The sequence below is a fragment of the Cheilinus undulatus genome, linkage group 22, assembly GCF_018320785.1.
Source record: "Cheilinus undulatus linkage group 22, ASM1832078v1, whole genome shotgun sequence".
NCBI classification, from domain to species: domain Eukaryota; kingdom Metazoa; phylum Chordata; class Actinopteri; order Labriformes; family Labridae; genus Cheilinus; species Cheilinus undulatus.
In genome coordinates, this window is record NC_054886.1 from 19739158 (window position 1) to 19755981 (window position 16824).

At 38.4% G+C, this 16824-nt stretch overlaps 1 protein-coding gene across 2 annotated transcripts in view; it reads left to right on the top strand.

The window, feature by feature from the left end:
- The window catches only part of LOC121504417 (adhesion G protein-coupled receptor L3-like), a 361289-nt gene that overhangs the window by 206009 nt on the left and 138456 nt on the right, over positions 1-16824 (top strand). For both annotated transcript variants that reach the window (XM_041779142.1, XM_041779143.1), the window contains 2 exons: positions 7322-7336; positions 14499-15299. In XM_041779142.1, coding sequence (XP_041635076.1) covers positions 7322-7336; positions 14499-15299 — 816 coding nt within the window. The remainder of the gene's footprint in view (positions 1-7321; positions 7337-14498; positions 15300-16824) is intronic.

The following is a 16824-nucleotide window of genomic DNA, read 5'->3' on the forward strand; positions in this document are numbered from 1 at the left end:
CATGCACAGCATCCTGCATTGTCAAGGTTATAAGATAGCGTAGCAGCTTCCCCAGCAGGAGGGGCGGGGGAAAGCGATGGAGACAGAGATTGAATAAGCACAAAGAAGGAGCACAAAGAGAGCAGACAAGTGGTTGAGTGGGAAAAAAAAGCAGGGGAGGAGGAGGGGGGTTGTTGAGATATGGAACCTATAATGATGGTATGGGAGACTCATGAGCACGAGGCGAGAGAATGTAGAGAAAGAGAGATGGCAGTCTGCGTGTCCTCCCCCATCCTTAGGCACATGCTATTCAAAGCCTCGTAATTTGCGTCATTAATTAAAAAGCTGATGGGATGGAGTTAAGGGGTTTGCAACTCGTCAGTTCAGAAAGAAAGAATAGAAAAAAAAAGAAGAAGAAGAAGAGAGGGGGGAAGATATCACAAAAAATATTGCAGCCATCCCGCCATGAATCTCTATTAGCCGTTAATGATACCATTCTGATACCTCTCAACCATTAGTGTGAAATTGGGAAGCGTTAATTATTCAAATGAAAATCCATACAGCTGCCGCTCACACCACAGGGTCGGTGCTCGCAGTCGCTAAAGGTCTCCATTGTTAGCTGCGCAGTGTGTGTTTTAAGCAGGGGGGAGAGCACAATGAGCATGCAGAGTGGCTGCTCAGGTGAGAATTGAAATTATCTGAACAAATACAATATGACTTACAATAAGGGCATTATGCAGAGGCCATATAACTGAATTTTATAGAGTATGGCACGACTGAACAGCAGTCTACCTCACATTCAAAACTGATTATAAGAACAAAAAGCTGAATGCTTTTACTGTACTTGGTTAATTTGAGTCAGTGGTTCCCAACCTTTTTTTTCCTTAGGGCCCCTCTACTCATATCTAAGAAAAACTAAGCCCCCCTCCAGGACAAAAAAAAATACAATTGAATTTAAATGGATTTTACTGACAAAATCCTGACATAAGAGGTTTTTATACAATTCATTGTAATAAAAAAATCTATGTAGGAATTACCCATTATTATGATGGGGTATAGGGCCACTTTAAAAAGAAAATAATAAAGAGGATCGGTTAATTTTTAAGGAAAAACCTGAAACTCTCATCATTTTTTACGAAAATGTTTTCTTTATTTTTTTTTACTTTAAAAGTCGTGAATGTTTGTGAACTAAAATGTAGAATTTTTGAGTCTGTAAAGTCAGAAAACCAACCACTGGTTGTTTGGTTTCTTGTAAACTTTTTGTAAATTGTGACTTTTCACTGTTGTGGATTTATCATTTTGAAATCTTTACAATTTTAACTCTCTAATGTCAAAATGTAATGCTTTTGAAACTTAAAATTTTACATTTTTTCTTTTTTTTTTCTCAGAAATTAGGACTTTTTAAATCTGAAATTCAAAGTTTGTTTTCTTGTAAATATACAACTCCATAATCTCAGTAATACTTTTTTTTCCCCTGAAAATTTTTAACTCTTTTTGCTCAACAATTAACCGATCCTCTTTAAAAAAACAGTAATATAATAATGCTCTTATACACCATAATACATTAATCATGATTGAAAAAGAACATGTTGGGCCTAAACCTCGTATCACCATTTTTCATGATGTTTTCTTTTTTTTTTTCAGAAATCAGTGCTGTTAGCCACCTTTTACATATGTCAGTAAGTTTTAACCAATTTAATGCAATAAGAGTGTCAGAAAGATGCTGACTATGACCATTCAGTGTTGAATTAATTGAAAGACACAGCTTTTTCTTCATTCCCTGAAATGTGGTGATTTTGGAGTTACAAGGTTTTGGCCTGGCACTAGGAATATGTACATCTATGTTTAGACAGGGCCCCATTCCCCCCTGAGATCTTCAGTGCCCTCCTAAGGTGTCCCAAGCCCCAGTTTGGGAACCACTGTTGTAGATGTATCATTTTTGAAAACTTGATATTTTTGAGTCCAAAATGTCAAAATTTCATGTTTTTTCTCATAAATGAATGGCTTTTTCAGACTCTGAAATTCTGAGTTTGTTTTCTCCTAAATGCATGACTTTATGGTCTAACACAGATTTTTTTCCACCCAAAAATTAAACATTAATTGATTCTCTTTTTTTTTTTAATATTTTAAGTGGCCCTTATACATCACCATACATTATGATTCTAACTGTGATTTAGAAATATTATAATGCTGGCATTGGGGCAAAACCCCATACCTTTATTTTTCATGATTTAAATTTTTTTTTTTAAATAAATCACTGCTTTTGGTCACCCTTTACATATTTCAGTGGGTTTTCACCAATTTTAAGCAATAAAACGAGTGAAAAAGATGCTGACTATGACCATACAGTGTTAAATTAATTGAAAAGTAGAGTTTTTGGAGATCTGGGGTTTTGGCCTGATGCCAGGTATATGTACATTTAAGTTTGACCACGTCAAAGCAGACAGAGTCTTGCCAACCCCCCAGATTGGGAACCACTGAATTACATCCTGATAATAGAACCATGAAATCATCACATTTGCAGTTTGAATTTAAATGAATTTCTTATGACAGCTTGACCAGTTACATGAGCTGCACAATCAGCCGTGTTGTCTTTTCCAGATGCGTGTTTGGCAGCATGAACCACACAGCAGCCAAACTGTTACAAGCTGAATGCACACGCTTCACCGGGTTATTGTTTCACCCCCAAAACCTGTTTCCAGAAAACTGAACCAACCAACCCAGCCAAGCAGTGTATCGGCTTGATTTATGGCCTGGGAAGAACATTTATGTGATTGGCTGTTTCTTTAGTTGTCATTAAAGCAAACTGACCTTTGAGATAGCACATTTAAAAATATAGGATCATTAAATGTTAACAGATTCACAGATGTGTTAAGACATATTTTTCTCTATAAAAGTCCATAATGGGGGGGCGCCAGTAGTCTCGTGGTTATGGCTGCTCACTCTGGTCAGAGGCTGTAGTCCTCAGCCCAGGTTCAAATGCAGCCTGTGACTCCTTCTTCACACATCATTCCCCACTCTCTCTGCATGTTTTCCAACTTTGCCTACACAGTTGTCTAAATAGGGTCGTGAGTTTAACCTCTTATCCAATCATCAACCACCATTGTATCAAGCGAGCTGCTTCCCAAGACAGCTATACTAGCTCACTTAGAAGCTTCTGTATTAGACATAACTTTAATTAGCTACCTTAAGTTAGATCTGAATAATGTCATAGACTGAAACAAATCCAGTTGAAACTTTATTGTAAATTGAGAGAAGCTGATTTATTTGGTAGGCATCTGGATGCCTTCTAGGATGCTTAGTTAACATTAATCTACAGCAGCTATCACAACTCCTAAAATAAAGACAAGAAAATGTGATGAGTAAAGTGATAACTCGTCCTCTACTTCATTGGTACAAGAGAAGGTATGAAAAAGAGCGCCAAACTCCATCCTAGTAACACATTCAACCTGTTATTCTGTGTATATGAATATACCGTGGTTCTTTTGTCTTCATGGTGTAATGGTAGCCATGAATACTGATTAACCAGTGTCTGGACCTTCCAGAAACAGGTGGCTTAATACTACTATCACTTGATCCCCATTTCACTAATTGTGAGGCTACTAGCACCAATTGGCTGGACCTCTATTGAATTAGGTCAGTCACATGAAAAGATACAGCATTACAGGGGTGAGTATTTTTCATAGGTACTGTATTTTTAAACTCCTTTAAGGAAATTTTTATTTATTTTTATTTTTGCATCCTTTGTTGAAAATGAATGTATCTTTTTTCTTTACTAATTTTGCTCTGCAGTGCATATGTTGTGTTTTTAACACACAATAGGGCTGTTTTTTATTTCGTGTGTGGTAAATTACTTTATTTGACACCTACTCTACAGCATTGGCTTTTGGTAACTGACCTTCCTGATGATTTCTTTTGATTTTTCAGCACATAAAGAGACATCAACATTAATTCCAGCCTTTTCATGAGCAATTTAAAACTTCTCAAAGGAGAGTCTGTGACCTTGCAGTTCTTTAAAGTATCCCCAATTTGAGGAACACTATCTTAGAGAAAGGCAACCTCAAAGTGCGTCTCAGACGCCAGAAGATAAGACTGCTGGCACTGAGCTTCTTTCAGAGCTGCAAAGCTGGGTGTTAGTAAAGGAGTATATTTCAAATATATCCTAGGTATCAGAAATACCTGGAGGTCTGGATTTCTGTTCAGTGATGATGGAATGAATTTCCTCCTTCTGATTTGCTTTGGCATCCAAGGAGTGATTACAGCTGGTCGTGTTATTCCTCTTGGAAATCACGCCAGACACTCAGAATTCTTGATGAAATATCCAAGTGTCCCAATGTTTGCAAGGGCAAGATGTTGAGCAATTTTCTTTACCAATTTAACCATCGCAAATAGTGTTTAAACTACAAATCTAAGTGGAAGTTTAAGCCACAGACACCTCTTAGGTTGTCTGAATGTCAAAACCTGCCCAACTTTGGCAATACTTGTGTATTTTCTGAATTGAACTCCATCCCATATCTGCTTTTGAAATGTTTAATTGCCACTCAAATGGAATAATCTCGTTTAAATAATTAGCTCTTCGCAGTGATTAAAAGTAGATTTCACTGAAGCACAGTGGGTTGCAGACTGGCATGATTACCATTAACATGATTGAACAATCTAGTGGAGTATCGCCTATTAATTGTGCTTTTTTATACCTGAAAATGTAGATCAAAAGGTTTTTTTTCTGTGTTTTTAAATCCAGGTACGATACAAATGGGCTGTATATGTGTAAATGCTCTGTTCTTTGAATCAGTGCAGACATTTTACACGTAAAGGGTCATATAAATCCTCTTTTAGTCTACTTCCAGTTTTCTGAGACATCGCAGAGAAAGACAGGGAGATGGAAGAGAAAGGGATGGGTTGAGAGGGTGAGTGAGCTAAGTGCTTTTTAGTGACTCAATGACAGCCGTGACCAAAATCGTATTAAGGTCACAATGGGGGTGGCAGGGTGGAGTAAAGAGGCTTTTCAAATGAATCAATTCTGGGTCTCGCTCTCCTTTTTTCCCTTCCTCACTTGTAACTGCAGCAACGTCAATCCCCTCACAGGTAGATTTGTTGTCTTGGAACACAACCAGATATGACATGGACAGATTGGTTTGAGCGATCTGACAGGTGACCTTGTCGCTTTTGTAGGCATCCTCGGGTCAAGCGGCGGGGCCGTACGCTGTACAGTCACCCGGGGAAACGGCATGTTTCCTTGTCAGGGATTTCATCCGAATCCCCTTCCTTCTCACACCATCTCCCCAGGCGATTGCGTCGTCTACCACTTCTCACATCCCCACCACTAATGCCTTTTTCTATAGATCATTACCCTCCTCTCCCCTCACCACTGTTAGCGATCGCTCAATCAGAAACACTGGCCGCCCTGTGGTCCCCGTTGTGTGGCCGCTGCTCACGGGAGGTGAAGAGGCTTCGATCTGAGACGTTTGGCTATTTACTTTGATTTGATCTATGGGCTCCGTGTGCAGTTCCGAGTTATTGGCGAATTGGAGTTGCCAGTAATGATGATTCAGATGTAGCCCGCAGCTATTGTTGCCCAGACTGGGTATGGACTTATCGTGTTTCAATGACAGCTGGAGTGTTCGCTTGTTGATGAGGTCCTACGCTGTACCGCTGTACAATTTTATGATCTGACATACACAGACGACTTGTTGAAAGCCGCTCCCCTCCCCATTATTTTTCTCCCTTTTTGCCCTTTCCCTCAGCTGACACAGCTCCCCTTCACTCGCTGTTTTTTCATTGGCTCACCGCCTCGCATCAATATTGTTCTCCTCTAATAACTTTCCCATCTTTCAAACTTTACCCCGCCCACCCCTGCCGGCTGACCTCCATACCTCAGTCTGTTGCACTCTCCATTTGGATGAGAGGACTCTTGTAAGCCTTGGTAAGAGAGGTTAATCCTCTCTTATTAGAACCGGGATTACTGGAGGGGAAGGGACAGGACCGGCAAAATGGCATGACTGACTGAAAGCTTGTCCACAAGAGGAAGCAATACATATAGAGCGGAGGGAGAATAGCCATTAAACTCTAGGCCCAAGGAGGCCATGTATCCAGACATTTTTTTACTCAGATAGTCTGTGAAAACACCTCAATTTTGTCTGTTTTCTCAAAATTGCAGCTTATTCGTCACATACTCTGAAGATAAAGAACCTGTTTTTCCTTTTTTTTATGTTTTTCCCCATTTTGCACGGCAAAGTTATTGCTTTTATCATGAGATAATGACAAAAATGTAGTCAGACTTGGCCCAACTGTATCGCAGCAGCTTAGCATCGGTTTTTGGGCCTGAATTTGAGCGTTAGGAACAGCAAACACCCCTGTAATGTGACACAGTAAATGAGATGTCCAAGACACCCCTAAAGCACAGATCAACAAGACCAGCATGTCTGAATTTTTCTTGCAATCAAATCAATGATGATCAGCATTGGAGGCTTTATTGTGACCGGACTTGTCAGGAATTGAACGTGTCTATCATCAGGTACTTTACTAAACTTTAGCATTGCAACATAAACAGAAAGGATAGATTAAATTGTTGCTGCTTCGAGAGAGACAAAGCCACAGTCCACTTCTTTTAATCATCCAGGACTAAAGACAAGTGAAATTTGGATGAAAACACACCTTCAGCAGATAGTATGTTTGTTCCTGCTGCATCTGGTTAAAATTAAAAAAAAAAAAAAAATAGACAAGCACTCCAGCAACTTGCCTGTCTCCTGACCTTTTTGTGAACTGTGGTTGGACTGCAACTGTCTAGGTCTGTGCTAGAGCAGAGACTGAAGTTGGGGATTAAACTTACTGTTTTCTGGTACAAATCTCTCTGTTATGATACTTTTACTGACCCGTAGGCCACCGTGGCTGATAAATTTGGGACATTTACTATAAATAGTCAGGTTGCTGTATACTCATTATACCAGTATGTTTTGTTAGTTATGAGCAAATTATCATTGGAAGTAGACAGCAGTGTTGTGCAAGGTGCTAACGTCTCTAAGTTGTGGTAAAGCTCAGGGAAATGTCATGCACTCTACATTATTTTTACATACTTCCATCCCACTGTCATCTGCAGAAATTTTACACAATTCAAGACGTGTTTAATCTGCCTTTGCCTTACAGGATTACATGTGCTGCAGAACTTTTACGCCTTCTTAAAAGCTTATGATTGATTGTTCTTTGTCTAACCACTAACCCTGTATTTTTCTTGTACTGTTTTATAACTGTTATTTAAAAAAAAAAAAAGATTTTAACAAGTTATAACACACTGATAATCTGTTCTTTCTTTCTTTCTCTCTCTCCCCTTCATGCCTAAAAATAGAAGTGGAACAAAAAGGTAACTAAATGACAATAACTTATCTTTTTCATCTGCATTTTCATTTGGGCTTGCATTTTTCGGTGGCGGGTTTCCAAAGCAGGCTTCATGACATTTTGTAGATTAATTCCCTTTGTTTGGTTCACTGGAGAAGTTAAATATATCATTCATGGGGAAAATTAACTGCTATGAAAGAATGTGTTAGAAATATACAAAATCAGCGATAACCTCTAGTATATTTAATGCTGTACATGCTATAGCTTCATCTTTGGAAAACCAGCTGTTCTTACTCCAGAATATTTACATACAGCAGCAGAGCTTGTGACCCAAAGCTAAAAGTATTTCTATGGTAAATAAGTGATAAAAAATGTTTAACCTCTGTTGAGACTTCAACCATCTTTGTATAGAGCCATAAAGTACATCTTCAGACCCTTTAAACTTGGCAGAATGGTTGTTGATTGGTTTGGTTACACAAAAGTTTGTCTAATTGGTCACTTACTCTGCCCTGTTAAAAAGTCTTTGGTTACTGATATAATTTCATACCAAATCAGGATCTATATCAGCCGATACTGATGTTAACCCATGTATCTGTAGTTTAACCCTTGTGTCCTCACAGAGACCCTCCAAAAACAGGCTGCTCTGATGAGCTAGTGCTACCAAGAATCAAGACGTCAGAGTGGCTCTTTGTTTCAAACACTACTGGGTTTTAAAGAGCAAACACAAAGTATGTAATGCAACCAACATGAAGTAACACTTGCATATATAATTCATAACTATTTTACATTTAAAATTGAAGTGCTACTAATAAATAGAGGATACATAACTAGCCTTCATATATACCCAATATATACATATATATATATACCCAATTCATAACATCACAATAAAAACACATTTGGTTATTAGAATTGGGTTTCAAATTAATAATATAGTTCAAATAATCTTTAAAAGGTTTTCTTAAAACCAGTGATTCACGGGAAGTTGATATGACGAACAGAAGTCTGTCATGCAACAACCTGCACTGAACCTGCAGGATAACTTTCCCTTACGGTCAGACTGTGAGGTTTTAGGCTTTCCTTCGTCGATCTGAAGCACTCAGCCCTAATCATTATTTCTCCACTACTGGCATCCTTGTTAGAGACTGTGATTTAAAAACACGTTTAGAACATTTTGACATGATAGAAAGATTCATCACGTTAGCATCCATACTACAATCAGAGTACTAGCATGCTAGCTGATAGGCATGCTAATGTTTTCATTCATTCTAGACCTTACCTTCGTAGTTGAGAATGTAGCTTGAAACGTATAGTTTGAAGCCCTTCTCCTTTTTCATTGTTGCAGTGTGGGATAGTGTTTGAATCGTGTGGCTCACGTCGTTCACTGTTATTTTCAGTACATCTTGGAGAGAAAGTATAAAAAAAACTTGCAAAGGGACGGGATGACAACTGGAAGTAGTTTGGCTGGTTAACTCCGAATGTGGAAGCGCGTGTGCATATAGCCTATTGCGATTTAATATGCGATTATTCTTAGGTTAATCTTATGTATTTTTCAATGAATCCAAGCAATAAATAATTGCATAAATAAGACCATGTGTATTGAAAACAATTGAATTATTTCAGAAGCAATTAATCCATAGTAGCATGATTCCGAATATGGGGGTGCAACAAGCTTTAAGCTATAAAGGAGGCGGCTGGGGTGGAGGAGATGAAGCTGGCTAACAGCTGATCGCAGCTGGGGTATGACTTTCGTGAAGTAACGCTAGGCTTCATCAGTCTTAGAAAGAATGAGCTAACTTAGGGCATTATCATTTTTATGTCACTCATTTGGATTAAGAAAAACGTACGTACAAAATGAAAAGGAGGATTTTTGTAAACCATTATAAAAAAATTGACATTTGAATGTTTGCATAATATGCATAAAACTCTAATGCTGCAAAAAAATTTGATTTATTAAACTGGTATTTTGACACATTTCAAGTAAAAGAAGTATTGCAACTTCTGTGATTTGGAAATTGCAGCAGGCGAAATTGCGATTTAATCTAATTTACAATTAATTTCCCAGCCCTACTAGCTTGCATTTCTGCCACTAGCCTCACTTATGGCGATGGAAGTTGACTCAACCTAAGATGACCCCTGTTCAATCCTACATTAGCAACTATGCACAGGAGGCCTGTCAAGCTTTCAGCAGAGGCTAATGTGCCAAAACAGTGAGCTTACAAACCCGAACATGAGGGGTGTTTAAATTTTGTTGTCTAAAAGCAAAAAAAAATGAGAGTACAGATGTTTTATGGAAGACGGCATGGACAGCCACGATGATTAAGTTTAGCAACCAAGGGGCTAACATGCATATAAAAAAGCTAACTTAACACTAGCCTAAAATGTTATCATATATTGAGTTACTCAGCTGTGCAAGAGTAATGTTGTTTCACTTTATGTTAGTCCTGCCTGAGTGAGTCATGTAATTACTGTATGTTTGAGTTCTGACCGGAGTCCATTTCATTGGAAACCAAGCTTGACAGAAAACCAGAGCTGTTGCTCTGCTGTTACAGCCTACCTGTGTACATGGACCAGCTGTTTCTTACATACAGTGCACACATATAATACCAAGCTTCACGTTAGCTCCCATTTAGTCCGTTAGCACATTTGCTTATGCTATACCATAGCCAAATAACATTCACAGAAAACCCCAACAAGCCTTTACAGCAAATAGCCTGTTCTCAACAGACACCACATCAAAACTCAACATCTCAAATGACACTGGAGTCTTACCACCATTCTAACAGGAGCTGGTTCCTCTCATTCACATCAATGAGTCATCCACGGATGACGCATCCCTATAACTTGTGACTTGTTGTCTTGAACTGAGAAGGCCCTTTGATCTAACCAGTTACCCAAAGTGTTTATCAGAATCAGAATCAGCTTTATTGGCCAAGAATACTAACGCAACAAGGAATTTGACTCCAGTTAGCTTTGCTCTCAGTTTACAGGAGTTAAACATTATATACAGAAAATAAATAAACTGAAAAAAGTGTTAGAAATTAAGATTTAAGTATGTACAACCTCTTGTAGGAATTATTTCTAGTATATACAAGTCCTTGTGCATTGATAGTATGGTTGCAAGAAGAACAAACAGTGCAAGGATGTGGGCAGATAGTCATGAGTAAGATAATATGATTTAAGATATAAAGCATTTAAGTTACAATTAATAGATCAAATTCTTGTTGCATTGCAGTACAGCAAGTAGATTAAATTTGTTATAAGAATGGGTAGTAGATTAATTAGAGCATTTACGCATATTACATGAGGCATTTTACTGCAGTGATTTAAGACACAATTAATAGATTAGTGAGTGCAAATATGCATATTGAGCCTAGGCTTTTACCACAGTGAGCTCTCATACAGTGTTTTAGTTACTGTAAAGCAATAAGAGACGGTACATTGTTGGGTGGTTTATTATGTTTACTTGCTAAATCAACATTTACTTTAATTTAAAAAACATGTTTATGACAAAATGAGGGAGAAGAGCCATTTAGCTCATTCTAAAACATGGCTTTTTTTGTGTTTGTCCATTATTACCATTGCGTGAGAAGTGAAGATTCTTCAATAGACTGCAGTTACTCTCTGTCAACTTTTAAGGCTTTGATAGTCATGCTTGATACCCCAACAGAAGGATGCCACAAATGTAGGACAGCATGGATGAGTTATTTTTGTCCAGAGAAACACAAATCACTGTGTACTAAACTGAACCAAACCAGACCGCTTGGAGAAAATGTGGCTTAAATTACCCAGCTACCCTCTTTGTCTATCTCAACTGATGTCAGTGCAGTGTAAAGGCTATGAGACGGACAGATAGTGTCTAAAGTGAAGGTAGAGGGGGACCTAAAGCGTCATATTTTGAAGAGTTTTTCCAATCTGCTGTATTTTGATGACTTTGGAGTAAGAACAGGCTGTCAAAATCAGTGAACATCACACTGGACTCCTTCCTTCAATCAGTGTTCATCATCAGCACCACAGATTGACAGCTCCTCTGACATTGCCACATATATGATTATCATTAGAGCCAGTGTGCTCTCCAGTGTAATCCTGTGACCCTTGGATGTCTTTATTCCCAGTTTTAAGTGCACATTATTCCATCTTTGCTTTATAGCTGAATAAAATTAAAGCAGGGGGTGATCAATAGCTTGTCCAATAAGCTGTCAGCAATTTTGATTATCGCTCTAACATGATGATGGCTATAACCTTCAGGGACTCAGCAGTCAATACTGGCGACTGATCAAAGCCGTCATATTCTTATCTTATCTGGACTGCATGATGTCAAAGACCATATCTTCACTTTTTCCCTGAGAGAATTGTGTTTGTATTGCCACCTTTTTACATGAAATACATCCCTTTGTCAGACACTAACTGTTAAGTTGAATTTAAAGTCAAAGATGGGAATGGAATCATTAAACAAGAGTCAAGAGTCTTGCTTTAATAGCCATGCAATAAATTTGAAGTTTCATAGTAGTCATTAATTAATGACACATCTCTGGAATGTGTGGCAAAGAGAATGAGCAATGAAGGTGAAGGGGGAAATTGAACGCTTTATAGAGATGGCTTTATAGAGATGGCTGTGCTGCCGCGTTAACAGTTTCTGTGCATTTCCCCATGAAAGCCATGATTGCTTTCATATCGCTTCTCTAATATCCTGAATTCACTCCTCCATCTATTTGCTTACAGCCTTGAAAAGCATATTTTACAACCTCCTCAGAGCTCTGTCAGTACAAAGCTCGCCTCCTCTGACCTTGTACCATAGCATCCTTTTCCAACCATGGGAACAGCCCTCTTAGCATTTAGCACAGCAGCCGCTGAGATGTGTGCCAAGGCGCCATGTCAACAGGACGCATCTCGGCACATTTTTCACCCGCAGGTAGACAACATGTTTAATCTTGAGAGATTACAAGGGGGAAGAAGCCTCTGTTTTCGCTGTCTCTTTCTCCCCGTTCTCCTCAGAGCGTGCTGCTTTTACCTCTCGACGGATCTGCAGCTAAAACCTGTCAGCGCTGTGTCAGGCTGCTGGCCCATTATTGTGAAAAGGGCCTTCATGCACACTTTGTTTTAAGATGTGATTCACTATAGGCTCCCAGCTGTGGAAAAAGGGTAGACTCCACTGTCTTTCTATTGCTATTTTTAGTGATTTTAATTATATTTATAGGAAAACTGGTAAAAATTGCAGCTCAAAGACTAGACTTTTTAAATGAAAACTTTTAACAACTTTGTTATTCTCACTATAATCCTTAATTCAGATGTCTCCTCCTTAGAAAGAGAGAAAATTATAATTGCCTCCGTCCAAGATAATCCATAATGAACTGAAATTAGTTTCCACAAACGGTTCAAACTATTGACCTGCTCCAGCTGGATTGCCTGGGCCTAGCTTTATCAGATTTGAGTACAAACCAGCTCACATATAATTAGTTTACCGTGTGGGGTGTTGTAAATCATGCCGCAGACTAAAACTGTCATGTGGATGAAATAATGGACAGGCAATCATTATATGGATGATGTAATTATTGTGTTTTTTCCACTTTTTTTGTTTTCTTTCTCCTACAGGGCTACCTCAGCCAATAATTACAGCGTAGTTATTTGTCAAAATCTTTTAACTCTGGGTTTGTGTGTTTAAGTCGATTTATTAAGAACTGCCTACGGGGTGTTTTTAATAAAAGAAAACAATGAAGCCATATTTTCAAGTGCAATTATGTTTAATTTAGGGGATATGCACAGGAACAGGGCCTGGAAATAAAGGGTAAATTGTAAGTGCCTGTGTGAGCCAGTCTGTGGTAAGTGCTTACCTGGTCTACTGCTTTGTTTCTCCTCTATATTTAGCCTTTAGTCATCCATCCAACCCTATTCTTTAGGGCAGTGGTTCCCAACCTGGGGTCGGGGGACCCCTAATGGGGGGCACATGGCCCTGTCTACTCATAGATGTCCATATTGCTGGCATCAACCTCGTATCTTCAAAATGACCACTTTTCAGGGAATGAAAAAAAAGATGTATCTTTCAATTAATTTAACACTTAATGGTCATAGTCATCATCTTTTTGACACTCTTATTGCTTTTAAATTGGTTTAAACCCAACTGGTGACTAACAGCACTGATTTATGGAAAAAAAAACAACCAAAAAATGATGATACAAGGTTTAAGCCTGATGGCAGCGATATACTCTTTTGAAATCATGATTAGAAATATAATGTATGACGGCCTTTAAGGGCCACAAAAAACTTGAAGAAAAACAAGATCATCCATTCAATTTTGAGCAAAATTAAAAAAAGGGAAAAAAACAGTAAATACTTGAGATTATAAAGTCGTATATTTATGAGATAACAAAAGTAGAATTTCAGAGTTTAAAAAGAATTAAATTTATAAGAAAAACTTTGAAGTTTTCTAAATGATAAATCAACAACACCGTGAAGTCAAAATTTACAAGAAACCAAACTGTAAACAGTGATTGGATCTTTGACTTTTTTTGACTTTACAACCTTTAATATTCAAAATTTTGGTTCATGTACATTTCTCCCTTTTTATTTAGAAAACTTCTGTTATGTTCCTTTGAATGAACAACTTTTCAAACTTGAGAATTTCTAATTTTTTTTATTTCTTGGAAATAACAGACCCTTATTTTTTTCTAGAGTTGCCCTAATACACTGTCATATTAATGGATAGTTTATTCATAGATCTCTTGTGAAGAACAAGTGTATATAGGCCTACTATGTTGGGATTACATAAATGAAAACCATTAAAATTGATTTGTCATTTTTTTAAGTTGGTCATTGGGGGAGTTAGCTATTCTCAGGTATGAGTATGGGCGGCCCTAAGGAAAAAAGGTTGGGAACCACTGTTTCAGAGCATTGACACTTGTTTTTTGAAGTTTGAACATTGGCTATTTTCTGCTTGATTGTTATTTACATGCAAAACTCATTGGCTTAATCCAATCAGATCACTAATTGCTTTCTTTTTTGTCACCTTCCTGCATTGAATCAAAATCTGTTCCAAACCCTAATAAAGAGGGTGGTCCTTCACATTGGAGAAGATCGACTACCAAACTCTCCTTCCATTGTTGTAGCATTTGGTTTTTGTGTCAGTTATCGAGGTCTAATACCTGCCAATGTAACTCTGTACTTGTCTTTTCCCTATTTTGGCTCCTCAGTATTCCTGTGCCCAGGGCTTCTACGCAGGGTGTACCAGAGCGAGCACCTCTTCGAATCGGACCACCAGTCAGGAGCCTGGTGCAAAGACCCCCTCCAAGCCTCCGATAAGATTTACTACATGCCCTGGACACCCTATCGCACCGACACGTTGACTGAATATTCCTCCAAGGAAGACTTCATCGCCGGGAGACCGACAACGACCTACAAACTCCCTCATCGTGTCGATGGGACAGGTTTTGTGGTCTATGATGGGGCGCTTTTTTTCAACAAAGAGCGCACACGCAACATTGTTAAGTTTGACTTGCGGACTCGCATCAAAAGTGGTGAAGCCATCATTGCCAACGCCAACTACCATGACACGTCTCCATACCGCTGGGGAGGGAAATCCGACATTGACCTGGCTGTAGATGAAAATGGCCTTTGGGTGATTTATGCAACCGAGCAGAACAACGGGAGGATCGTTATCAGCCAGCTCAATCCCTACACGTTACGTGTTGAAGGAACTTGGGACACAGCTTATGATAAGCGCTCTGCATCCAACGCCTTCATGATCTGTGGAATCCTTTATGTAGTAAAGTCAGTGTATGAGGACGATGACAATGAGGCAACAGGCAACAAGATTGACTACATATACAACACAGAGCTGAGTAAAGATGGATTTCTGGACATCCCTTTTCCCAATTCCTATCAGTACATCGCTGCTGTGGATTATAACCCCAGGGACAATCTGCTGTACGTTTGGAACAATTACCATGTTGTGAAGTACTCACTGGACTTTGGAGCATTGGACAACAGACTTGGTAAGACCATCTCATTTCTTTATTCCTTACTCTTATGGCCTGCACATTTCTTTCATTGGCATTCATTGGGATATGTGCAAATCAATGTCTAAGAGTGAATGCTGATGGAAAAATCAAACATCTGAATATTTGTGGTGTTTGCCAATCTGGATACAGCTGTGTTTTTGACTGCAACTTTGACGTATGAAATTAAAACCCATGAGTTTTGGAATAGAGCCCACTTTCAAATCAGAGTCAGGAAAATGAGATTGGCCCATCCAATCATGCTAAACGTTGTCTCATCTAAAATAGGAACACTGGCTTGATTCTATCCAATTTTAAATGGATTTCTATGACTCTGAGTGGTTTATTTTCAGTTCTTTAATTGATCCACTGCTACTTTCTGACATCAGTTTTTGACAACGCAAGCAACTTTTTTCAAAACTCGGCCCTCCATTAAGGATTTAGGTTTCAGCAATGGAACCACAAACTGCCAAAATCCCATTGCACATGAGCAATCAGCAAAATCTGTCTTGACATTTATATCACCATCAGTGGTAGGCAAGTTACAAAAAATCTGCAACTACTTGCAGTTGCTAGTTACTCCCATCAAAAGTGCTATTCAACCCAAACTACCCAGAAATTTTAGTTTTAGTTTAGTTTAGGAACTTCAAGGTTCCTTAGGCTGACTGTTGACTGCGTTTTTACCAGTCTAAAGTCCTCCAAAATTTTTTTAAATCAGACTTTCTGACAGCCAGATTTCAGAAATATAGGCATTTGCTGATAGCTCTTTGAAGGCAACAGACTCAACAGTTGAAGGTAGAATAATATGGTCAACAACAAACTTTTCCTAGGGTGTGCACTGGAGCGTATTCTATTTTACTTAGTGACCCATTTTAATCCTGGGATAAAAGTGCATTGGAAACCTCAACTTGAGACTCTAGACCAGTGGTACTCAACCTTATTCTACCAAAGAGCCACATTGTCTAAAAAATACTTTAGTGAGTGCCACAAACCAAACCTGGTATGTAAGGTAGATAATAAATTATCTAATCTGTAGTTGAAATTAAATAAAACAGTGGCTTGGTGGATAATTACGAGGTTCAATGGGATGCAAATGTCAGAAGAACCAATATGTCACTGATAATGACCATATATTTATTTTATTTATCACTGACATCAGGCTGAAACCTTGTATCTCAATTTTTTTATGATTTTAATTTGTTTTTATAAATCATACTTATATCATTTTTATAAATTATAAATTTTGGATTCCTGGAAAGTGGTCATTTTGGAGATACCAGTCTTTGGCCCAACACCGACATTATGACCACCTGGCCTCAAGATTTTTTAAGGTATTAGAATGTGCTGAGTTTGAGCTCTGAGATCCTTTTCAAAGAAAATGATGAATTATGGTTGGCTATTTATGTCTCACACTGGGGCCTTTACTATAGTTCTGTGGCTTTATTAACATAAAAGAGATGCTTTCTTATTTTTTCTGCTCATTTTTAATTCTTTAGTTAAAGGGGGAGGGGCCTCATTTTGG